At 33.6% G+C, this 27,792-nt stretch overlaps 1 protein-coding gene across 3 annotated transcripts; it reads right to left on the bottom strand.

The window, feature by feature from the left end:
* Positions 1–345: 345 nt before the first annotated feature.
* LOC120347510 (interferon regulatory factor 4-like) lies at positions 346–27,792 on the bottom strand. Of its 3 annotated transcripts, none has more exons than XM_039417528.2 (12): positions 27,199–27,792; positions 20,290–20,473; positions 19,014–19,103; positions 13,369–13,545; positions 9,637–9,692; positions 8,198–8,332; positions 7,393–7,594; positions 6,262–6,434; positions 5,135–5,281; positions 4,253–4,408; positions 3,089–3,199; positions 346–2,667 (listed from the first exon to the last, which is right to left on the bottom strand). In XM_039417528.2, the coding sequence occupies exons 1-12, from the start codon at positions 27,613–27,615 to the stop codon at positions 2,407–2,409; spliced, it is 2,109 nt and encodes a 702-aa protein (XP_039273462.1). In that variant the 5' UTR covers positions 27,616–27,792; the 3' UTR covers positions 346–2,406. The 3 variants fall into 3 exon arrangements, with proteins under 3 accessions (XP_039273462.1, XP_039273461.1, XP_077973734.1); XM_039417527.2 differs by having other exon boundaries at positions 13,369–13,548; positions 27,199–27,789; XM_078117608.1 differs by lacking the exon at positions 27,199–27,792 and adding an exon at positions 23,161–23,278 and having other exon boundaries at positions 13,369–13,548.

Below are 27,792 nucleotides of genomic sequence, written 5' to 3'. Positions count from 1 at the left end.
GATACAGCTTATGAGAGGTTATTATATCATTGTAGGTATTTTAGAAAGAATGATTAAACCAAATTGACATGCCTTGATGACCTCCAGTTACAGAAAATTACGCTGCTGACAGAACATATTCGAATTAAATTAAAATATAGCTATTGGATCAACCAAAACAAAATTTAACGACTTTAGCAGACGGTACATTGATGATTTAAGAAAAATGTTGTCTGCTGAAATGCGAACTCGACCGGACTTGAAGCTATATCTAAATCTGTCTTACGAAACAGTATTAGATCAAACTGACTTACACTCCTGTTACTTAACACAATTCCCTAATTCAATCATCACAGACTCGAGGTGTTGAACAAATAACCTTATACCGGATGCTTTATTAATATAATTTCAACACGCAAACTCAACGTTTCGGCTTCAAAAAAGAATAGAAAAAATCTATTTCGAAATGCAATTAAAAATGAGCAATTTTATGTTTGCACGAAATGGAACGAATTACATGCATTTTTGGTTATTGTTATGTATTATTTACAGATAATGGCTTTTTTTTCAAAAATTACGATAAAAATTAACAAATTATTTTTTTCTAAAAAAAGAAAAATTGCGAAAAAATGCGAATGAATCTAATGGCAAAAATCAGAAATAACAAAATATTCATATATATGGTGGCTAATCACCATACGCACAAACTCCCCGCGGGGCTGCACTGCGATGCCATTTGACACCATGGAAATAGTTTTTAGGGTAGCTACATAACGCTTGTATTCGCCGGTATATAAAAAAACCGAAATATTTTTTTGATCGAATATTCTCAAATTTGGAACATTAATTGAAGTCAGCCAAGACTGGTCGTGTTGGCTTTGCCAGACGAAAGCAACTTTCGTTTAATCAGAAAGGTCTGTAGCTCACTAATTCAATTCAAAGAATAATTGAAAAATGTCATTTCATGAAACAATAATAACTAGATTTGGTATCATCACAGACTTTTTGAAATATTTGTATTTGTCTTGAGAACGAGTCACTAAACACACATGGCATGTTACATTAAGCATTTGATATATTTAAAATTCGTTGAACATCCAATTTAAATATAGTAATCGTCAAACAAGAAAAATAAATCAGAGTTGTAAACAAGTCAGTCCAGCTGGGTTCAAACCATAAAAAATATGGAACCAAAGCGCAGCGTATGTGGGGAGATCGTCTATTAGGGTTGAAACTTTTGAATTGACAATGGTTATTTATATACAGGAACCTCGTCTTGCAACATGTATGAAATGAGCACTACTATAACATAAGCCAATCCACAAGATCTGTAAGGATAAAGTCCCATAAAAGTTTTTTTGTAAATTGAAAATGTCCACAAACATTAGACGTATGGGTAAAACCTAATTTAGAATATCAAATAAGACCTGAATTCCGTATTGGTCTATCTATAGGAGAGGATTCAATAATATTAATCTTTTCCTACCAATCAAATACCATCACATCGTCATAGAGATGAAATATTATGTACACTGTGTGGCTAGTATGATTACCAGTTGAAAAGATATGACATAAAATAAAAGATGAAATAGTAATACCACTATGGGCACCACTATGGCAGCCTCATCCTGGTATGACAACCAATTTTGTAGTAAATAGACTTGCCAAGTATGAATTAAAAAATTTCATATGTTGATAAAGCATTTTGGAACATACAAAAAGATATTGTACGTTTTATTTTTAATGTATATAAAGATATATGGCACGCTTCATATAGAGTAAAGAAGTTGGTATAATAACATTTCTAACATAATATAAAAGGAGTGGGGCGAAAGCGATGAAAAATATTATTGTGATTAATAAAGCGCAGAAGAAAACCCACTAAAGTTTATAATGAGACCAATACAATTTGAAATTAAAACAAAAAAAAACCTGCGATAAAACGCACAAAAACGTATACGCTTGCAGTTCTGACACTGCCACATAATAAGCAACAGGCCAAGGAATGTGAATATAAATAGCCTCGGTCGAAACGGCAAAATGCTTTGTTTCGCAATTACTCACAGACAAAGTAAGTTGAAAATTCAATTATAATTAAAGTTATTATATAAACAAAATATTGTAAAGAGAATTGATGTGACCCGGTTATATTTTTCTTACTCGACCACTATGGAAATTAACTAAATCAATGCGTCACAACCCAGCCTATATATTATAAAATATATATAATGTAATACACCAATACCAGTTCACTCAAATCATGGCGATTTTAGAAGTGCGACGATGGTGTATGCTGAAATCAAATCTATCAGTAACAAAAGTATGGCTACAACAATCGATCTCCTCTAACAGATTCCATAAATCCTTGAGCACTCGCTGGGTGGTCACATGCCCATATGACGTCATAATCATTGAAACGAACGCCTATCACAATTCAAAAGCAGACACTTCCATTTCGACATCTTGTTGGTAGTAACCAGGCGGCTTATATTCATCTTCTGGTCTCTTAACTACGTCATCAAGTTGGAGACCGACACCATCTTCCTGGCGCATGAGAGTGCTGATGAGTTCATCAACATATTCTTCTGAGTCACGTGTTACTCTCTCGGCAAGGCGGTCATCACTACTGGGTCCTGATGTCAGGATACTGTTGTTGATACTTATTAAAGCATTGTTTCTCTCACGAACCTACGAACGAAACAATAATAATTCCATTTTAAATGTTTATATTAGGAAAAATTAGATAGAGCGAGCACTGAATGGAAATTCAGAAGAGTCGTCTCTGATACTTCGAAAATAGGGTTTCTCAAGCACGGTCGTCGGCCCTCTTAGGGGCACGAGCAGATTATCTGAGGTTCGCGAGCAAAGAATTCACCAGGCAACATTCGTAATGACTACTAATTTAAAGTAAATTGACCGTGATTTTTTTACTATCTGTGGCAATTGTCTCATTCAAATTGTGAAAACCCTAAACTATACAAGCACATTGTGGAGAGCCGTGAAATTTTACTTTTATTAATAAATGCTAAAAATAGCTATCACGGCCAAATGAAATTGCACCGATATGCACATCTTTAAAAAAAATTTCATGCATTGTTCAAAGTATTACCTTATTCAGTATAAAGTGAGCGGCGCTTGGAATAATAACAAGCGAGATGAGATTCCTTTCCAAGGGATTTTTCATCGACCAAGTTTGTCCAAATGATATCTTGATTTCGTACTACAAAAAAAAAAACATAATTATTCCAGTTTTAAATAGTTTGTGGTTAAGTATGCGCCATGAATGGGTCGCACTCCACCGGCGGTATCCATCAAAGAGCATGCTCGGCTACTATATTATTAAAAAAAAAGTATATTCATTTCATGTTTGGCCGATACCGATTACTGTTCAGGGGAAGAACAGTTTATTCGAAAACGAAAATTTGTGATCATATATGAACGAATACTACCGCAATGTCAACAAATATTCAGTCAACGGTTGGTTAATGAATTTTACCGCATGTGACATGAAGGAAAGAGTGTACGTGACTTATAAAAAAATAAAACAGCAGAAATGGGATCAAATATCTGGAAACTCAGAGTTAGAAAATTTTAAAAAAATAATAAAAAAATAGTAGCTTTATAGGGACTTCTTCCAACTTCAACTATACGTAAGACGTTGGAAATCTCTTGGTCCACCAGTTGCATGAAAGGCGATTTTTTGACAACCACAACAAGAATTTAGCAAAATACACTCCGTGCCAAATTATTGGCCGGTGATAAAAACCTCCATCTTTGATTACTAGAAATTTGAAAAAAAAATTGATAGAATAGCTTAAGACGAAGACAATATTTCTCCCAACAACAAACAAGTAAACATTGAAAGCAAGAGAGCGATGCTCAAATATATGGATACGAAGGCCAGAACGAACTAGTATTAAATATTTTACAGTACAGGTAGTCTTCCTTTATGCAGAAACTACCAACTTCGTTGACCCCCAAATCGCTGAAATGCGATCGTTGAACCGCCACGCGGTGCGCAATTTCTAATTTTGATAACTTTCTTGCGACAACAATATTTAACCACGGAAAATAAAATCTCAAAGCAATTGGTCCGGCAGGTAAAAATAAAAGCGTTTTTTTTCACAACAATTATAACAAGAGGAATACCAACAAAACAACAACAATTTAACAAAACGATCCATGCGTCCATTTCGTGTCCAATGACAAGAATAAATTATCAAAATGATGCATAAATTTACACTCCCTGATCAATAAATGTTAATATTCTTACCGATGGAGATTTGTTTGCTCCGTCATACTTGCACTGATCAGCTGCAAATCTTCTCATGTGATAAAAGAAATTTTTGTAATCAAACACTTTTGTTGGATTATTACGTTCTAATTTCTCTGGTTCGTTACTTTTCGATTCTGGACATAGATAGAAAACCTGTAAATTTGAATATGCAAATGTCATTAATTCTTAAAATCACAATGGTAAAAGGGAGTAAGAAACGTAAAAAAACGTAAAAACTGCTAACTGTTTTATTACGTGACGCCAAATGACGTGACGTTAATAGCATAATGAGTTTTGCATTTCTTTTCCTAATTTGCGTTTTATTTTTAATGGAAATGGAAGGTAATCAACATAAATCAGAATTCCGGATGTTATGCTCTGTTTCGACTTAACTTATGGTATTTTAAACGATATGACCTCTAAAACGTATTTTAAACGTATATTTCTATTAAAGTATGTATGTTACAATTAAGATTTTCAGCAACAAAAGCAAAAAGCATAAAATGAAAATAAAAAAGAGTGATCGAGACCTAAGGAGTAAACGGATCATAAAAAATATAAGGACAAACTGCGTCATAAAATAAATGTAGAAAATGAAGTTCTATTATGAAAACTATCAGATTTGTGTCATTTGAAAAGTGAAACATTGAGCATCACTTCCTCATGATCAGAAATGAAGCAAGAGTGCAATGTTTACATGAACATTTACGTGAACACGAAGATCGCACAGGGGTACCGGTAACTGAGCACGGAGACTACTAAAAACATCGGCGGACAAGTGTGGAATATTAAAATGTTCCCATACGTCACAAATTGGTGATGCTAACAATTGAAAAAAAATCAGCATAATTTCGGACGAAATATTAGCGAAACACATACCCTGCTTTGACATAGACGTTTAGCAACTATGGTTCCATCTCTCTGAAAGCTCAATATCAATCCACGTTGTACGTTCTTCAGCAAATGTTTTGTCAAATTCACCTGTTTTTCAAATGTAGCCCATGGCTCCACCTCACATAGTTCAATCTGATAAAATAAAAACATAGATTGGAAATTACTAGTGACTGGTAAAAAAGTTAAAATTGATTTGGGCGTTCTCATCTGTACCGTGTTTCACTATAGTCGCATGGCCTTACTTCCATTGTCCTACTGCTCATATTTATACATTTACCAAGTACACAAAATCAAATGATTACAACTAACGACTACACCTTACACGCAGTAAGAAGCCTATTAGAACTGCGTTCCGTTTTTAGTGAATTATTAATTATGCTATTCTGGAAGACCCGAAAAATTGCATCACTTTAAGTTATAAATCTGTGCATTCAGTCATACCATATACACCAGAATCAGGTACGTAAGTCAAGTTAAATTTCTCACTTTCGACATTGATAAAAAGGGAGGTATAACTTTATGAATTATTTTTATTCTAGAACCCGAACTCACGAGTGGAATGAGTAAACTAGCTTAAGCTTTAACTCATTGTAAAGCAGGACTCTACATGGCTGCCTTCTCGATTCGGGTTTAAATATAAGCACAGGTACTTCTGCACAAACAACTTGTGCGTGGCTGCCTAGAATAACAGATACCTTCAGATTCTTTGGAGTGGGGGGGTGTAAACTTAACAATTATCTAACTCCTCCCGACTATGATTTCCATTAACATAATATGTAAAAAACACAAGAGAGAAATGAACGCGGAACTGCCACAAGGCGAGCAATTTTTAATTTGGATGACGTCATCGCACACACACTAAAAAAAACGAATTTTGTAAAGCCCAAGGAAATTTTTAAAATAAATAGCCTGGTAGCAAAAAATACAGTCTTTACCACTGAAAATTTCAAAGCAATTGGTACTGTAGTTAATAAGAAAGAGCGATTTTTTTCACAACATGAAGAAGAAAAATACAAAAAATGAACAACAAAATGAACAACAACAACAGCATAATAACAAAATGATCCAAAGGTCCACGTCGTGTCCAATAGCATGGAAAGTATTATATTAACCTGCTGTAAATCCTGCGGTCCAAATACGTGACTTGGCAACTCGTGTGCCACGGTGGCAATATGTTGCAATCCTGAGCTTCCATAATGAATTCGACATCCACGGTGGTTTGAAACATGCTGAGTCATAACTGTTACGCCGCGGTATCTGACGTCAACGTCAAACTCGTACGCCGCTAAAAAGTAAGAATATTATAAAATTAATTACTGTCTGTTCTAAATCCGTCTACAAAAAAATTAAAATAAAAAAAAGATTAAAAATGATTTATATAAAACAGAACGTATTTTTAAAGCATTTTTAATTATATCCACGAAATTAAAGAAGATTTATTTAACACTTGAACTTATGTTTGTGTATGATTGTACCAAAAGTTTCAGTAATGAAGGACATTTTGCACAAAAGTTATGTTCTCTCTGGAATATGTTTCACATGACCTGGATTCGATTTTTTGATCACCCTGTACAATGTTAATTTTACACTATTGTTGTATAGACTGTTATGGGCTGAAGCGTTATAAAACAATCAGTAAATAGCAGGTAACAATCACGTCCCTTGGGGATTTGAATGTTAAAAAATGTTTGATCTAGTCCTTGTTTGCTATGCCTGGATTTCCCCATGTAGGATAAAATGTTACCAAATTGAAACATATGTGGGCGTTCTGGTTCCATTACATTTGAACACACGTACATTTGAACCCATGACATTTGTACCTGCATACTATAGCACTTATGGAATTTTTTTTTTTGTTTTACGGATATTTGAACCATACTAACCCTGACCCATGGGTTTTAGCCCCCGCATATAGATTGAACCCGCGGATATACACATGGGTTCAAATGTACGTGGATTCAAATGTAGGGTCACCGGGCGTTCTATATATGTTTAGTTGATAATCAAGTTTACTTTTGGTTGCTGGTTAAAGTGGTTATGTATCATGTCAAGAAAACATTCACCAGTAACATAATTTGACTACCCGCAACCCCATTTATTAGTGTTTTGTATCGTAAGTGACACTATTTAAATATATGGCAACTTTCGGTGAAATGCATTACGATAACAGTTCACCAACTTATGGTATCTATCATTCTCCGGTGAGCGATACTTTCTATCATTTTCACAAGTTAATGATTTACCTGGGGTTGCATCGGGCGTAGAAATCATCTGAGAAGGAGGCTGAAAGCTGATTGGTTCCTGAGGGGGCGTCGGTTCAATTCTTTGTCCAGATTCACTCCCGACTGGAGAAGACACTGGGTTTATAAGAGCTGGACTTGTATCTATTGGCAATCCTCTGTTTCCATGTTGTTGTTGTCTTTGATCGCTTGAAGTGCGGTGCACCTAGTGAAAAAAAATATAATTTTATTAGTGTATTACCACAAAATGACAATGGATTTAGATGGTAGTAACTTTAATGCGATTGAAAGTCGGTCGAAAAACACACTCTTTAAAGCGAAATTGCCTTTGTAACCACGAAAAGATTTGCTGTAACATTATAAAAGTAACATTTTTCTGTAAATACATGTAAATTTGTGTTTGGCCGCGTGAATTTCGTAAATCCGAGTACAAAAAAAAACGTTCGATATAAGGGCAGAAATAAAATACGAAAAAGATGCAACAGCATATTTCTTGTTCACGCAGCAGCCATTGTTCAAATATCTATGTCTTATTTTGCATAATAAAAATATTATTTTTTGACCCATACATTGTAAAAGGTTAGCCACCCCTGTTCAAATGTTTCCGGGTATGTAAATGCAAACGAAAATCTTGCCTATCGGTGAAGGTAACCGATACCACAAATGTTTAAACAATAGTATGTACAAGCCATGCTCAGAGACCAGTAGATATTTATTCACGACGTAACCTAACTTCTGTGATACACATGTTGTTTCGAGTACAATCTGTAATAATGTGTATTAAATGAGTATTATGTCCTTCGATTACCTCGTTGTGTCTATGTCCATGCATATTATGCTGTTCAGGTGGAGGTTGGTCATGTGGATTGGAGAGTCGTGGTCTTATGCTGTGATCCTGGAACTCATATTCTTGATCGTCTTCGGGTGGAGGAATAACCGTCATCTGCAACAAACAAATAAAAATTACTTGGATGAAAAATAAGGTCGAAAATGGATTTTTGAGTCGTCAATGAAAAAAAAAAGATACCAGATATGTAAATTATGGTTTCATTGTGGTTAGGAAAAGCATAGTCACGTATCGTTTATTTTGGCCATTTGCTGAAATTTGAGAATAAAATCACAAATATACTTAAGGGATTCCCTAGTTTTCATTGCATTTTCGGTACATTTTCATAAAAAGTGGTATTTTTACATATGCAAATAAGCGGATAAATTTGATACGCATATTAAATTACGCTGACAACACTAAGGTAAACTAAGCTAAGAGTATGTAAATGAAATTTACAAATGGAAGCATTCAAAATGTTACATTGGGTGATGCAATTAACATAGAAACACCACTCATTATGTGTTATGACTGTAAGCACATCCAGTTTCATGTTACACCAAATACCGAAAACTGCAATCTGACGAAAATTTGATTTATTTGGAGTTGCGGGCGAATGCATTACACCATGGGTGGGCAACTTACGGCCCGCGGGCCGGATCCGGCCCGTTGAAGTGTTCATCCGGCCCACTTGTCTCTGCTGAAATAACGACTATAGTTTTTATGGATATAAATTTACTTGGAAAATATCGATGAAAATAACGAGATAATGACCACGATAGTTACATCGCGCTTCTTATTATTATGTAAACGTTAGCCCGGTTGTTGCACTCATAGTTTTTCTTATTGAGTTTCGAGTCCCCGGCCCAGTTACCAAGTCTATTCTGTGTAACCGGCCCACTCAGAAAAGTAATTGCCCTCTGCGATTACATTGATTTGGTTTGCAAAACAGAGTCAGAACCATTTTAATAGCGTTGTTCAACGGGAAGTGTCGAATAGGCCGAACATGACACCGACAATTCGATTCACTTTTTCCTTTACAGGTAGTTTGCAGTGCCTTTCCACGTTGTCCATATAGTCTAATGTGGGGCATATACTATTTAGTTTAACTGGTCTTTACGAACATACCGCTTTTATTATGTGATTGAATGATGGATTCAAAAGCAACCTGAATAACAACCAGACAAAAATAAAATTTATCATAAAGAATATAGATTATATCGGTAAAATATTCTATTTAAATCAGGTTGATTGGAACCGATGTAGCCTATATATGAATCGGACTGTCTGTCTGCATATGAGACCAAAATAATCAATCAACTGTCATATTTCCCACAGACAACACTGTCAATCGAAATTATCCTATTAATTGTAGGTGGAACAACGTTTATTATTCTGCAGTTACAACATAAATGATATACCTTAGATCTTTCGTATGTTCCTGGAAAATGAGAATTGTCCTTCACTCTCATTCGGCCTGTTAAAATAAAAATAAAATTATTTAAAAAAAGAGTAAAAAAGAGTAAAAAAATGAGCCATACACTACCATTGAATTCTAAAATAACCCTTTTTTTTTATTTTACAGCGATTCAAATTTAGGCATTTTTAATATACAATGCTATAAATTCATTCATAAATTTTCATAAACTAACGAAACGAAAAATATTCAGATATTTGAAAAAAAATTTATGAATTTGTCATTTATGACATTTAGTATATATATATATCAAATGACTATAGAAACTGTACTGATATGAATATTAAAACATTTAAATAGTCTCAGCGATAAGCCAAAAACCAAATAAAAGTGCAACATTTGCTAATAAAAACTTTGAAATATACTATAAAGGGTGTTCAAAAAATTTCGCCCAATTTCAGAGTAAATCAATTGTAAGTTTAAATAAATTTTGCTCTATGATAAACGAGAACTACAAGCACAATAAGAACTATTATTAAAAAAAAAAAAAAATTTTTTAACAGTTATTAAAATAAATTCGGGTGAATTTTTTTGGACACCCTGTAGAATAGCTATCTTCAAAAAGTATAGAAATTTGGTTGAGAAGTAACAATATTTTGTATTGGGATCGTCATTACTAGAAAATAGCACTAAATTTACGTTTTATTTTCCCAACCAGCCCATTTAAGGTATCATTTTGTTATCGTCGCATATAACTTCACTGAAACACTACATTTTAGGCTTGTTTATACGTTGGAATTGTGACGCATATTGCGAAAACTTGCACTTCACGTTTTTGGATAATATTTATTACGTTATTTTGGTCATTTTCGATTCGGTACAAAGTGTTTTTCTGGGATTTTCGATTCTGTTGTAAACTAATAGCATAGTCATGACACTGATTCACTTTTATTTGAATTTCACTGATAATTATCACAGCCTCCGGCGTAAGAACTAGACAACGCGATTGTTTAGTTTTTAATTAGTATGTATTTAATTAAAAAGGTGTTTCTCTACAAGCTTTATTGCCTAAAACATTTTAGGGTGTCTATACATCTTTTCTGCAAACATGTTAGTTCAGACCTCATTTTCATAATCGAAACAAAAAAATATATTTTGGGAATATGCGTATAACAGAACAGATTTATGTAAATATCATTGAAATTGTATAATAAAGCCTTATACTATATATATCCAGCGAATATTTCATGATCGGGAATTCATATACCACAAATTTCTCATTTATTTTACGGAATTTCATACATCATTGAGAACGGAAAATTACAATTTTGTCCAGAGGGAATTGAATTCTAAAATCTTATTTTGTATTACCTTCATTAAGTTAGGGCCAAATAAGATACATAACTGACGACTGATAAACGTTTGTATACCACTTCCCAAATAGCTTACGAAAATTAAATCGAAAAACGTGGATAATAATATGGCGTGATGCCTATAATTATTGATATAATATACACGATACTGCGAACGGCGACGGAATTTTTTACACTTGATTCGTGTAAAAAAACTTCATTATGTTTTTGATAATAAATTCGATGATTCAACGCCTGTTTAAGTTTAGGCGAACAAAAATATATACACAGGTCACAAGTAGAACAGTACAAAAATACCTGATTTTAAATTTTATTTGATAAAAAAATATTGCGAATAGGAAAATATCATATCTATATGCCTAAAGAACTTTGGAAAAATTTATTTTTTGTAAATAAAAAACGGGAATGATGTTATGCGTTGTGCTTGAATTAAACAAAATTGTTGACAAGGGTTTTCAGGATCTGTAAAAGCTGTTAATTTGATAAATGTTGTAAACTGCTTGACTGGGGAAGTCTAATTTTGGTCAGACGAAACATTGCAAAATACATTTGTGTTAGTGTGTAGCAGGACTTTTAAATTGTATAATTGTTTAAAAGTTAGCAATGATAATCAGCGAAAATATTCACTATTTTACTATAAAACGTATTCATTTAGGATAACCAAACTAAAATTGACTCCAGTACCAATTTCTATAATCCAGATTCTAGAATATTACACTATTCAGATATCGAGATCCAGACAATCACTTTGAAGTATGGACGATTCGGTGATGTAAACAAAATGACTCGTGGGCATTGAAAAAGTGATATATCAAAATATCAATCCAATCAGTTAAAATTAACTTTAAGATAGAGATATAACTGAAGAGCGCGATGTTCAAATATATGGACACGGAGGCCGAATCGAAGTAGTACTTGAGTACGAGTATGCAATCTGTCACCGTATACTCCCGATACGGCAATCTTCACGACCAACGAGAACGCGGAAACGCCACAAATTGCGAAATTTTTGATGACGTCATAGCACACAAAAAACGAATCTCATAGGGCCCACAGAAATTTTCAAAATGGATGATCTAGCGAAAAATACAATCTTTAACCACTGCAAAGTAACCACTAGAAGTAATTGGTCCAGTAGTTAATGAGAAAAGCGATTTTTTCATAACAATAAGAAGGAAAATAACAATCAAAATTACAAGAACAGCATAATAACAAAACGATCCATATGTAGACTTCGTTCCCAAAATGACTGATGTATGACTGATCGGAAATTTAGCTGTTTTTACAATCATGTGCCGCATTCACATATATGCATATTGTCATATCCTAATAATATTGAAGTAAAAATTTTATTCCAGCGCCGTGACATGTATCACAGAAAAGAAATTTGTCGAGAGTTCGAAAAGTATGGAGTATATCTATCTACTACAGAGAATAGAAAAACAGAAAGTTAAAATAATTCTCGAACAAATAATAATATATTTTACTAGGTGAATCGAAATCACAATAATTTAGTCTTGTCTGTTCGAAGCCTTGCAAAAATCGTTCTTCGCAGTACTACAAAATCATGTTATATGCTATTTATTTTCAATTACAAATTATGAAATAATCGACTTGTTAAACAATAATTAGGCCGATCGTCTGATAATGACTTAACGAACTGTGTCGTGATATAATAACGTCATCACATCAAGTCCAGGTATTTGATTATTATAACATTTGGTCGAAAATCTATTAATTGCGTAATTAAATATATTGATTAAATTCATTTCATATAATTTTCATACATAAGTACGTATTACGTCAACCAATAAGATTATGATTGACAGCATTGCTATCGCGGTTACCAAGTTTTCTTGACTTGAAAACTACACTGTTCCGGTGTTCATTCGGCCGGGAAAAAATTCTGCTAATATAAAATCCCTAAAGCAAATTTTAAAAACTCAAGTCTAACAATGTGAATTTGTGATGATTGATTATTCATGACCATGTCATCTGTTTTCTTGTTACATTCGAAATACTTGGCTGACTCAAAAAATTGCTTAATTACTTTAAAAAAAAAGACGAAAAGTACTTGAATTTCTGTTAGTGTATGATTGTATACAAAAGTTTCACTAATTGGGGACGATGTGCACAAACGTTACGTTCCTTCCCTCTATAGAATATGTTCCAAATAACATGGGTTCTGTTTTTTGAAGAGCGAGGAGGATAACCATGTGTCATTGCCAGAAGATGTCAGACGAAACGTTGCAGAAATGCATTCGTGTTAGTCAGCACTAAGACATAGAGAGGCATATGTATAGTCTCGCATTATCCAAACTTGTAGGAATTATTAACCTTTGGATTATTAACCCTCTACTTACTAAATTCAGAGCTTGGAGCAATGGTATCATCTCTTCTCTGATAATTTGCAACTGACATAATTCCTGGGTGTTGCACCATAATCGGATTGTGGTGTGACGTCATCGTTTCCATGGCAGGATCACCGTGACGTTGATATTGTTCTGGATAAGCCGGTCTTGGTGGACCATATACACTTTCTTCTGAAAATAAATGGCATAACATTTTATTGATACTACGTAGTTCACAAAAATCAATTTTACAATTTTAAGCGAAAATAGTAAGTATGCGAGTTCACCATGAAATTCTTTACAGTTGCAATTGGGGTTTGCAATGAATATATGGCCCAAATTTGACTCGCCTCCTACCTACGATCAGATATAATATTGGGCTCCCATTACTTCTGTTTCGAGATAACAAATATGAACAATATGACACAGCTGGTAGGCAAGTTTGGGTGAGTAAAATATGTTCAGTCAGCAAAACAATGCATTTGTTAAACATTTGTTATATATAAACATTGTCCTGTGATGCGTCTTATCAGTAGCACAAACATGAATGTATACATCTTGGCAAACATTTTCTATATCTGTTTAATATCCAAAAGCAAGTTGTATGGTTATGAACAAACACAAGAAAGTAAATTTGAATTTTTTGGCGGTAGACGTTATTGTGCGCATATACCGATTTGATTTATCATTTAACTAGTACAATATTATTCCTATGTCAGGTTTAAATTTTGAACCGAAATAAAAAATTTTGTTCAAAACGTCACTCAACGTCATCCGTTTTGTATACTAGGTACAGACACTGTCAAAGATGACAAATGTTATTTAATTGATTGGGTAATTTTAGATTTCGATATTATACTACAGCAGGAGGCAGCCCTTCAAATAAATAATTTTTTAGTGTCATTCGGGTTCGGCTTTGTATTTTTGTTTCGAGTTTGCTTTTCAGAAGTCAACTTGATTGAATACACTAATATTGATTGCATGTATTTTAATAAACCCTGCCAATATTTGTGGGTATTGTTTCTAAATTTTTTCAAATTCAAAACCAAAAGTGCATCTTCTTGATACTATTCCTAATAGCATACCATAGTTTGTTTTCTTAATCATTAAGTCCACAAAATTCGAATTCTCTTATACAGAGTCGAATGGTATTCACACATTTGTTTCGATAACCTTATATAAGCACATCAAAACTTTTCAATTTTAAAATAAAAAATAGTTACACTTATAATATGATTTCGTTCATAACCTTTCATACTAATAACGTGACAGAAAATACATTAAAAATACGAAACCGGTAAATTGCATCATCAGCTATCTAAGTAAATTTCAAGGAATTGATATAGTAATAAAACATCGAAAAATGCACTGAATTTTTGAGTTTTGCATGAAATTTTAATATAATAAACAACCCGTATTTTACAGGCCATATATCATATTAATTTAATTAAAGAATATATTTAAATATATATATATATATTTATCTTATATTTATATATATATATATTAAATATATATATATTTAATTAAAAATTTAATTTCTTTGAGATCCTATGTACCTCAATAGATCGAGGTTTAAGGTAAATGGGCCCAGGAGAAGTTGGCGAATCGATCACTGACCGGTTGTTTGATTTCTTATAGATAGTGTCACGTACTACAGTAAGATTATTGATGTTGTCTTGTTAACGAGTTCAAATCTAGCAAATTAAAAAATCGTGATGAATAAATTATTTGAATTTTAAGTAGAACGCGTGGTATGTAAACAAAACACGTTGTCATTATCAGGTTTCGATGGAGTTTATAATATTCAAATTTCAACATTATGTAACTTCATCATATTTCCGGATCCTATGTTACCTAGAATTCACTTGAACAAGCATCTTAATCAAGCTGCAATATTTTCTTATACAACCAATAAAGGCAAAAAATCTCAAATGCGACAGTCACACCCTAGGTGTATGGGTGTTGGCATGGTGAACCCACATGCGCCGGAAATTAAAATAAAGATATCAGACAAAAGATTTCAACACGATAAAAACTGGACTATATTTTTCATTAGGAAATTGACTGTTTAATAATGTTTCGGGTCAAGTTTGAATTGAGTGCGAAACATTTTTTGATTTATTACCCATTTTAAGTCATTTACTCGAAAAAAAACAGGTAGTGTCGCAGACCACCAAAAGGGTCATAGATTTGGCTTGATCTTTTAGTTTAAATGGTTCATTTATTAGATTTACAACGAAGGTGTATGGATTATAGCAGTGGTTCTTAAACTTTTTCGAGCGCGACCCAAATCTGAGTTTTATGAATACTCGCGACCCAATCCTAAATAACGCAAAATGTGTTTTTAATGTTAGCATAGTTTGACTCAAATACAGACAACTATTTATTAGAAACAGTCCATTGACTCAGTGAGATTGATAAAACTGAAATTTCCTTTTTCATTATATCTTCAATACACAGCTCTATTTTACTTAACGCAATACGCAAGTTGTCACGGGTATCGAAGCGATTGCGAGTTTAGTTTTGATAACCGTCAATGCCAAATATCCTCGCTCGCACAAGTGCCTTGTCGCGAATTGTAGCAGAAAAGGCGTCCGCTGTCCGTCGCAAACACGACATCCTAGCTGGCCTTCGGTATCTCTCGCAACATACAACTTTTTACTCATCAAATGTGCACGCACTGCTTTGTTCGCGGTAAATGGTGCCTCGAGATGAAGTCACATTTTCTCTAGATATTGAATAATCCAATGTCGAGAAGCGAGCTTTTTTAATGCGTCGTCTATTACAATTTTCATTACCAAAAAGACACCCATTTTTGGTTATTTTAATCCAATAAGACGACATTCCATGCTGTCAACACAACGACAAGCGACGTGCATGGTTACCGATACCATAAAAATAATACACGTGACTGGCATATCAGAATTGTGATGTAACAATGAGCTCAAGACAGTTCTTTCTGTGAATGAAATTTTATATTTCATTATTTTTAAATACCAGAGTTTAGAAGCTAAATTGGAACATTGGGAAAACTGAAAATTCGTCCTTCTCCTCTTATATTGCCCTTGCATTGACGACCTTGTCGCGACCCATTTTTAAACCTTCCGCGACCCATGTTTGGGTCGCGACCCATACTTTAAGAACCACTGGATTATAGAAATAAGCCAACAAATATCCACCGAAGATGGTGAAATTCAGATTTTGGGCAAAAAAACAAGAATAGAGGGCGTATATTTTATTTGTCAAAAAGGACCAAAATAATAAAAACGTTTTAGTAAAAAATCCTATAGTTAAAAAGAAAATTAATGAATTCTAGTAAAAACCTTTCTATTTAAAAAAAGTTCACGTGCCTTATTACATCGGCTGCTGTGAAATTGAAGTAAGTTGCGAAATTTTAACGAGCGAATGCGGTTCATTGTACGATTTTCGATAGCGACTGAAATTACATGTCGACCGTCCAAAAATTCGCCACAGCCACTGTAAATTTTCCTCGAGGATACGTTTATTTCTGTGATAAGTGCGCGTGAACCTCATTAAGTTGATTTATTTCGGAATTGAACATATTTCTGTCTTATTTTACTGGTTTGTGTACACCATCAACAGTGCCTATTACCAACTTTCACAAAGACTTTTTGTGTTCTGACATTGACACGACATTGCCGGCGGCGATTTTTTGTGGTCGATAGCTTGTTTTCACTATCGCTCAAATACCGATCAAAACTCCACTAAAATAATAATTCACCGAAGTTACTATAATTTTAAGGAAACGGTTTAGATACAATCTTAAATACGGCGGTTGGTGTTTTTTCGACTGAAAACCCTCTAACTGAAGGTGATTGAAAATACCCAAAAAAATTATTAGTAACAGTAAATCTCTAAAAAATTGAGACAATTTATTTAGCTGTTTGAGATTAGAGATGAGTACGGCAAATTTTAATACAAATAAGTTGACACACCCATTTGTAGAGAAATAAAATCTAATAAAATGCGTATTCTTTAAATTTTTCGAATAATTAACAATTGCATGTTAATTTAGTATGTAATTTCAAATGACTTATACCAGAATAGTTAGCAGATTTGTTTTTAGTCCCATGGCTCAGTGCAAAATTGTTAATAATCGTAATATTTGTTTTTAAGAAATCGTGAGAATAAGAATAAATCCCATAAAAAAAATCTTCGCGATCCCGATTCATTAAAACTAAATTTTGGTCCAAAAATTCTATTTTGACAACAAATTCTGCCCTTAAAGAATTTTAACGGAAATTACATTATTACTATTATATCTCACAAACCAGGGTTTGGCTACATATAGTGTGCCATAATCCATATGCATAAACTGGCGTAGATTACCAAATTCTTGGTTCACATTTCTTAAAACTTGTTTATTTTTATATTTTAACTATAATACTTCAAAATATGTCAGGTGTGTTACTTGGGACACAAAAAGGATTTAAAATCATAATCGGCGGTTTCGGAAGACGAAGACTTGTCAATGATTAATTTAAATGTTAAGTTTTGTACAGATTATATAACCATACAAATCATATTATGAATATGTAGGTTGAAACTTTTCATTTGTTTACCATAATCAGATAATTGTTAGACCCGAGGCATAACCGTGAATCCTAATACGGATTATACTTTGCGTCGACTTTTTTTCATCAAACAAAATTTAGGCCTAAAGAATCCAATAATACCAGCCAGAAACAAGAAAATTTCTACAATGACAGAATCAATCAAATAACATTTTCGTTCAGTTTTATTAACATAATTTCATTAGATGTTGATAATAAATAAAGCACAACCGGTGTTAGCAAAACGATGTCATTTGCCGACGTTTCGAATTTCTATACAGAAAAACTGCATCAGGGCATGATATGGAAAAGACACAAGTGAATATATATAGAGCAAGAAAGAGAAAAATTTCATTAGATGTTACACATTCGCTCAAAAGAAGGTCATAGGCAGCAAGCATTCGCCGTTACGCAATCGGGAACTATATTTTTCGAAAGAACGCAATCTTTTGTCATTTACGATTGTTGTAATCGGTGCTGTAGTCGCCTAAAACTAGCTTTATAGTAGAAAATAATATAGGAAAATCAATCCGTATGATTAAACTGCGAAAATCTAATAATTAAAGCACTCGGCGCCGACCTTATTATTTTGTGAACTTATGGTGTCTAAAAATAGCTATTTTTCCCAAAAATTGCGACTAAATTTTCCCGAAAAAGACGACATTTTGACGCCATAATAAATCTTATAATATCATTTCAGTTATATAATCCCATTATATCGCGCTCAAAATAAATGTGGAAAAGCCTAAAGGAATTCGATCCAACATTCGTAAAAAACTAAAGACTTAAAATTAAAAAAAGACTATTTTCGGTAACGGCAATTTCATTCGTCCTTTCGTACAATGAATGAGATCAAATAATGGCCTTTGGGCATTTCAACATATTCAAAAAAAGTGTTCCCAACAGTTTTAACGATACTTGGAAAATATCTAACTGAATGATTCATTCGCAAAACCATAGTTTCCCCCTACACGACAATTTTGATGAAGGTATTCTCATAACAAAAACTAAATATCAAATAAAAGGGTTGGTTATTTTAAAAGCACGACGTTCAAAATAATAGGAACTTCCAGTATTTACCACTATATCTCAGTTGCCTCTCTTGGAGTCCAATAGGAGAATATGTTTCTCTGCCCCAGGTACTACGTGGATATATTTCAAAATCTTGACCTGGAAATATGAAAGAAATGCAAAAATCCCATAATTATCCTAAAAATGTACTTATAAATCAGCGATTTTAAAATATGGTACAATTTCTCACCTAAAATCCATAAAAAATGCCAACCGACGCACTATTTTGTAACGATGGCGGTTATCTCATCGTTTTTGCCAATTTTCTTCGCCTTATTGAACAACAAGACTACATACAGTACAGCTTGGACCACATCCCTTACCGAAACAACCAAGTTATGATAAAATATTTTAGGCTACGCAGATGACAGTGGCGATAATAAATTATGCTTATGTGACTGTATTTATCTGACTTCATGAAGGCTGAATCATACCAACTGGTTTCGATGTAGTTGTAATTTTGCTTTCTGGAAAGTGCTGTTTTAGTTCTACTTATGACAAACACACTGTTGTGTGGCTATAACCTCAGTTAACAATAGGTTTCTTGCGTAAAATGCCCAACACACTATATATATAATCAAAGACACGTCAATGACGATATATTGCTTGAATTCGAGATGAAAACCGAAACCAGGTGAAGTAGTTCAATTAGTAGCAACAATGTACAGTGGTGTTCATTTTGGAAACTTGTAAGGAACAAAGCCTACACCCGACTTTCAAATTAGCAGGCTTGTGCAACATTGCATTCTTTCAGCTGTATTAATTTTCGGCCGGGCCAGTGAACGCTGTATGGCTCTGACATTGCGTGAATCGAAGCTACACAAACCGATCGCAAATCGGTCAGATTATATAAGAAGAACGTAAAGCGCTGTTAAAATTTGTGAACACCTATAGGGTACATTTGTTTAGCAGAAAATGCTACTTCTGTGCTCTATAAATTTTCAAAGTTTTGCCACTCATAATGATTCAATGGAAACTATACAAGGGAATCAAAACACTTAGAATGTAAAAGTTGATGATATGCGAAGGCCTGGTAAACCGGAATGCTTTTTTTTGATCTGAATTCAAAAACACAAGCCCGAAGTTTATTCAAATCCGAAACATATATCAAAGTATGAGAAAAATGATGTTGAAAACCCAGGAATAACAATTCCAGTCGTAACACATGTCGCTCTGTTTTACTTTCTTTCAACGACTACATAGTGTTAGACATCAAACTAAAATCGACACAATAAAGTGTCTAAAATATGTAGATTCGCAAAAGCACAGAAACTTTTGTACATACTTCTATCTGGTTCTGGTAGCAGCCTATAAACTCTGAAAGGATCGGTGCCTTCTAATTGGCTTCGTTCCTTCAGCTCTTTGATATCAGGCAGTTTGTTCAACGCACATCGAAGTCTAGTTTTCCATGTAGCTGGATCAAATTTGTCCACGCCTTCTTTGTATTTTCCTCTGTGTTCTGCCCAAGCCTACAAGAATAGAAAAAACTTTCATATAGAATAGATCACCCACTCAAATACTTTGCCATCAGTTAGTGATAGAAGTTGTGAAGGCAGTGTTGTGATAGAATAGAATATTGCGATATCGTAATCTGTGTATCAATGTGTGTGGAATGAGTGTGAAATACATTCTCAATTCCCAATGTATAACTTGGAATTTTTGATCTCAGGTCATAGTTAGAATTTTACAATCTGAACATAAATACTTTTCCGGCTTACATCTCTCATTTGCCACTGAAGTGTAAAAAATCATATCGCAGCCAATTGTCTCGCCTATGAGTTCGATATTGGTAGCGTTTTAATTTGATAGTAGGAACATAGATAGCGATTTTAGTTAAGAGTTTACATATTATCACAAATTGATATGAAGTCATTTTTATGGTAACACCCAGACTTAATGCTTAGCTAGTCTTTCTCGGAATGGAGCCATTCTGTCAATTCCCGCGCCCAACACACGTATTTCGAGACCGCAACAATAGTGATTATACGATACCAGGCGATAGCACGCCCAACTTAGATATTTCCTACCAAGTTTCGATCGTTTGAAGACGGTAGATGACTCAAGATGATTAAATGTTATCATAATAAATCATGCCTAAACTAGTCAATATATATATATACATATGTGCAACGCTGTTAACTTAACAACAAAAACTACAAATCACAACAACCCTTCATTTACGATTGAGGTTTGAGTTCAATGGGACAAAAAATCCATACTCCGATTCAAAATAGTTTCTAAAAATATATAAGCGGATATGACACAAACAGTCCATATGCATCGTTGACATAATGCTCTTAAAGATACAATGGTGTGACTTTTGACTCAACTAGCATCCGTATGAGGGAAAACTGTGATCTACACTGTAATATCCATACGATGACTATTGAAATTGACAATAAAATGATTTATGCTGAATTTTAACATTGTATTCCTACAATAGAAATGTAATTCAAAAAGTATTTGCAAAGTTTTGAAATGTTTTCAATGAAAATATGTTGATAAAATTTTAATGCACAATTTTGTACATAATGGAACTGATTCGTTGGTTTTCAATAGCGTGTTTTGGACGTGTATTGAATATAAGAATCACAGTATAGCAATACGATCCAGCCCACGAGATCCTTGCATTGTTCTCAGCCTTTTTGTAGGCAGTTTCGCGCTGGTTTTGTTGGAAGAAACAATACGTGGGCACTGTGTACTGTGTACGGGTCTGCCAGTCAGCGGAACGGAAGTCATTGAAATGAAATTATAAGAAGCTATCGAATCAAGGTTTCGATACAGTGAGTGAATGATTCCAGTTTTGTAATTTATTGGTACGAAAACGTTACCAAAATATGGTGGTTGTTCAATTTTTAGGAAATTTCGATTTGTATTTGAGTATTTTCCATGAATGAGAAAAAGGAGTAAATGCGTGCCATAGCTTTGTTTCGTTTAAATGCCGATATACTTAGATAAAAATCTCTTTAAGAATACACACAATTTCATTCACCAATATCACCTCGTCCATAACGAAAATAGTCAGTTAGGATGATGTGGGCAATGCTGGTTTATTGTACCACCATTCTATGGCTCCATAAGATATTCAAATATTTGTTTCGCCTGTGAGAAACGCCAAGATAACGCAATAAACAAATCTGTATTAAATTTCATTCCAGAATTTGGGTAATGATATCGAAAAAGTATATTATACAGTATAATTAGTTTCAATAGCAACAATTGGATATGATCAAAAATATTTGGTGAAGTAAGAATATTATTATACATAATATACGGTTTCGATAGCCCCGCATTGACACGATCGAAAATCGCTATACATAATAAGGAAGCCGATATCACATCAAGTCATCAAATTACTGTTGCCGCTTTCGGCAAATGTGTTTTGTGCACAACACTTGCACCATTGTCTCATACATGAGTTTGAAGACTGAAATCAACTAAGAGTACTATTTTGATAATGAAGCATTTTATATAAAAGCCTGGCCTGTGTCTTCGAATAACAAGAATAGTTGATAACAATTTCCACATTTCAGCAGGCAAAATGTTTTCAGATTTAGTGCCTAATTTGCCTAATTTTATAACAGCATATCAAATTATGTAAATTTGCTGATATGCGACCCATTGTGCATAACATGAATGGAACTAAGTGGTAGAAATTGTTTATAGTACAAATTGAGTATTATTCATGAAGATGAAAAAATAGAAAATTTTGTTTGGCATTTAGTGTTTCTCACAGAAACACGCAAAATTTGTACACAAACAGTAAACGATCTTCGCCAACAAAGTATATTCACAAATCGAAATATCATAGTTATTCCAGATTTAACAATAATGCCTATAAATAAGTCGAAAAACACAAAAGTGACAACATTTGAATAAAAAAAATCATGATTATGAAACACAATATCTGGCGTTTCTGTATGACTACTGTTTGTAGAAATATGCATTGACCTGCATTGTTGTAATATTTAACAATACTTTATCACTATTAATTGCCCATAAATTCATTGAGTAATAGTACCTATCAAAAAATATAAAACCAAATATAACAAAAACAAACCTTCTTAATGTAAAGCACAACAAAATTTTTCAAAATGTTAATAAAACAATGTACAGCAATTTTCAGCAAGGCAATCCTCAAAACAACTAAACTCACCAGCAAGTATTGCATAAACAAGGAGCTCTTGTCGACCAAATAATTTTTTGCATTGTCAGTTATTTTTTTTTCCAAAATAGTGATTTCACTTCCTCATTTTGTATAGTTTCGAAGGAGGAAAATATTACTTTAAAAGCTATTTTATGGTAAACTTGTGAACAAAAGATTGGTTCTGCTTTTTCTTATTGTCTATTTCGTCATAACGATTTTACTTAGTGTTAGGGTCAGCTTCGAGACTGAGTTCAACTTAAGTGAACGAAATCTTTCTTTCACTCAAAAACATAGTCGCGTGCCGCCAAAGTAAATGAACGTTAGTTATTCAATTCAGTTATTTGAACTTTTTAAGTCTTCAACGAATATCTATCCGATTCAACCCTAATTTCTGAAATCCGGGTGTCTTAGGGTCTAATTAGATCTCTGTTAGTTGAGATTGTTCTTTTATGACAGGCATACACTATATATTGGCTAATAAATCTAAAGTCATATATATATTATAAAAAAGTCAAATAATTGGTGGGTAAAAAACAACGATACGTCTAACATATGAGTACGTCATTGACAATTATACCTAAATTGAATCACATTTCAAAATTGACGAATCAGTACAGCAGAAGGGAGATAGAATAAGTTGATAATTGAATGAATGCAAATGATTACTTTGGATCAATATATACGCATTGGCATCATTATCCATTTATCTGTTCAAATGATGTTTTGAATTTTGCTTTATTTCTAATGGAATAAAAAAAACGGAACCAGTGGTAGATTTGGAGGTAAGTATAGCTTGTAGATAAATTAGATTTGATGATATATTATTTTAGGTTTACTAATAAAACTTCCGGCAATTGATTAGTGAGGGTTGGATTCATGGTAAAACTGATGGTTTACGCATTTTTATTGTATCTTTCCTTCCCAGTAAAATTGTGCGCTTAACTTTTTCTCATAAATTGCGTACGGTTGATTTTTACCGCCATATAGCATACATACAGTTGATATTTACCAAAAAAGCAACATAACACAGCCAACGTAAGCTACACATTTTTAAATGTGTCTCATTGGTTTCATCTCATTCTACCGTTAGTGCAGAGATTCATGTATGCTATGATTAATATTTCAGTCGGAAAATAAATTTGCTGTAATTTCTCATTGACTATTACCGCACGCATCAATGTAATGAGGTCGACTTATGCAACACAAACGCTGCCGTATTTTTCTTGTGTAAAAGCAGGGAAATGAGTGATCAATTTAATTAGGTTCTGTATTGAAGATATAGGAAACGGCAACATGAAACCATTTTTCATGTGTTTGGAAACTTGTAAGCTACACTTACGCCATTGCGTGCCAAAGATTAATGACGCATCAATTTCGTGGCAAAGTTTGTGCAACGTCTTTTTGGTATTACTGTAGGCGTTATAGCACCTGACAGGCTCACTGGATAAACACAGTAAAATTAGTATCTTCCATTGCTCGCTTAGTTGGCTATATACAACAAAAAATAAATATATTTATTCAATCACAGATACACACATTATGTAAATTAAACATACGTATACATAGACGACGAAAGTTTCAGTACATAAAGTTATTAATCAAACACATTTCCGCAGAAACAGTGACAAGAGTATCCATACATCCGTCCTAACCATACATACATTGTAGAAGTTTGCAATAGGGAAAATTCTCAGGGATGACGGCATGCATACATACATTTAGCAAAATAAAATCGTAATTTCATGTAATATGAACTGATTTCGTACGTGAATATGATTTCATTTACTTTCAATGGGATAGTATTTAGGTACATTCAAGATAGTCAAACTGCCGTACCCCATAATCGTGTCAACGAGAACGTTAGTCGCTAATGAGTAACTTATGATGTATGAAACCACGTGGTCGAAGAGAATTAACAAATGTATCGATAAGTCGATCATTTTCGATACACCACCCACAAGTTGCAAGGCTATATATAATATGACGCCATTGAAACACCAGATTTATTATTTAAAACCAAACCACCAATATAAGAATTTCTCTGTTTGGGAACATTATTGTTGAGTCTATTTCAGTACGTCACAAATATCATTTGTATTCTGCTATAACGAATCGATATATAAAATTAGTATATTTTCGGTTTATATCATAACAAAATGGCACCAAAGTGCGGTTCGAAAGTTGGCGTTCTACCGTCGTTAATCATAGATATTTATCTGTTGTCATTTATAAGTCAAAACGTAAAACAGCCTTTAGGCGTTATTTGCGAAATTTATAACGTTCATACCGAAGATAGATAATGATAGAACCTAAGTACAAAATTCCGCTTTTGGTTTATAAACGACTATCCGCCGGCTATGTAATCTTTGAAATTTCATATCCTAAAATTAATAATCCAATATGCCGTTCATCTATAGTATAACACTCAATCAAATATAAATGTTTTATATTTTTTCTTCAATGTGCTATGATTTGAGTAGGGTATATCACCTTTGCGTAAATTCATAACATGCTATTGTTTAAATTATGTATGTTTGTTAGTATAATGAGAAAATGGTCGTAATCGAAAATAAACATAGATTTAGACTAATGACATTGACAATTACTAATCAACTTTCTCCAAAAATTTTGGCAACTAACTAATATATTCCAAAATTCAAAAAATTTTGTTTCAGTTTAGCCTTTAGTCGGATTAACGGATTAATGGCCAGTTAAGAATTTATGCCGGATTGTTGTAACTGCAAGGTCAGTCCACAAGTTGTGACTTGTAAAATTACAAAATAATTGAATATAACCCACCACTGAATAGTGCCAATTTTACAATTTCAAATAAAAATGTTCCAGTTTAATTGTATACCAGGACAATCGCCACCAATATTGGTAGTTGGTGTGCTCTAGATGTAATATCAAAACACAACAGCAGGGACAGAAATATGAGCCTGTGTGAGTTCATTGCTTAGAAACTTAATTATTAATTGGCCTATATTAGAGTATGTACATTTTAGTAAAGACACTGATGACCAAATTTATTGCGTTTTATTTATTCCAAATTCAAGGTATATTGATGATACAAAACTACCAACATTTGGCTACATAGTTTCGATCGAAACCGTTGCCGAAAAGTCTCATGCCCAATATACACCACGCTTTGCCACGTTAGCATGATCGTGCAAGTGGATACGTCATCTGATGTCACATCCGGTCTAAGTATGAGGAAGCCGTTCACATCAGAAAGCAAACACCATAAATGAAGTTAAATGCTTGTGATAGTTGTCCCATATGTACCATTAACAGGGGATTAAATGTCGGATAACTTCGCAGTTTGAATCATTAACAAGTTTGAGTTTTACAAATTAGTTTTTCACAGCCCGATATAAAGAAGTACCGCAGATTTCTCACATAATGTTCAGGAAATTTAAAACGGTAACCGTGCACTAACTATCGAGAAAATTACAAAATTTACAAATCAATCGATCGAAACCCGAATAGTTTCACACAGAATGTCAATTTGCACGATTTGATGTTATTTATAACCAGTGTTCTACAACGAGACATGCTTCAAACTATGCTATGTATGTAGTATTTGCAAACAAAGTCGGTATATATCGATAAAAGCAAACACTACCCTACGAACACAGAACAATATAACATTGCGCGTAAAATTATGTATTCAGTAATCATTTGGCAACTGTGGTTACGATGCACATCCTTATTCGAAAATACACGAACATTTTTATATCACTGAACCTCTTACCTCTTAGTTAATCATACATATTGCTTACATTTCGTTTGAATCATTTATTATAAATATATTCTCCAGTCATGTAAATTTTTTGCCTACCTTCTGTGCGAAAATTCATTACCGTGATTATTTTATTGCTGGTTATTTTATTTTCAAATTATAAATTTTAATTGTGAGTATTAGTTGAAGTATATAATGAAAAACCAATTTAATTAAATACTAACCGATAAAAATGTTTGGATATTTTATAATTTCCGGCATTGTATGATTTTGTATGAACAGTACCATAGAAAATACCAAATTACCTTAAAAATACGACAGTCGTCTTCTTTCCAGTTGTTTTTTCCCGCGTGTTTCCAAGGTATTCGGAAAATTGTTTTCCCTTCGTCCTCCCACCTTAATCCTGGAATCTGTCCATTTTCAATCATTTCAACTAGCCAGTAGCGAAGTCGTTTTGGGGGTTCTGATTTTCCCCCAGCTGACGATTGTGGTGACGGAACTGCCATGTGTGGTGGAGGTGGCGACGAAAATGCAGAAGTCGAAGATGCCGGTGACATTCCAGCGAGACCCATAGGTGAACCCGGTCCACCGAACCCCATCCCGTTTCTAAGTCCGTTCGCGGGAATGAAAGGTGGAGAATTAACTGGATCACCCGGATGCATAGGATAGCCTTGCGCGGCGAAACTGCCCACGCGCTTTGTAAACATGTCTACGGTGTTCATCACTGTTCTTATTCGACGTCCTGATCGAAACTGAGAATGTTGTCAGACAGCCAGTACTCGAGAGTAAATACTTATTATTGAAGCCGTCCGATGTCTAAAGGTTCTAAATAGCTAATGCAAAAACAAATTTCACGTTTCTCGCAATGTGATAGATAGTCTTACAGTCTACGTTACTCT

Source organism: Styela clava, chromosome 11 (assembly GCF_964204865.1).
Source record: "Styela clava chromosome 11, kaStyClav1.hap1.2, whole genome shotgun sequence".
NCBI classification, from domain to species: Eukaryota; Metazoa; Chordata; class Ascidiacea; order Stolidobranchia; family Styelidae; genus Styela; species Styela clava.
Note: the sequence above shows the minus strand (reverse complement) of the source record. Positions and strands in the feature narration are given on the sequence as shown.

Bases quoted from the DNA above. Each gene is read 5' to 3' on its own strand.
- LOC120347510 (XM_039417527.2), bottom strand. From the start codon at position 27,615: ATGAACACCGTAGACATGTTTACAAAGCGCGTGGGCAGTTTCGCCGCG. The intron at 20,474-27,198 runs GTAATTTGGTAT...CTATTCTTGTAG, and splicing joins ACGACTGTCGTATTTTTAAG to GCTTGGGCAGAACACAGAGG. The intron at 8,333-9,636 runs GTATATCATTTA...TGTTTGTTGCAG, and splicing joins GAACATACGAAAGATCTAAG to ATGACGGTTATTCCTCCACC.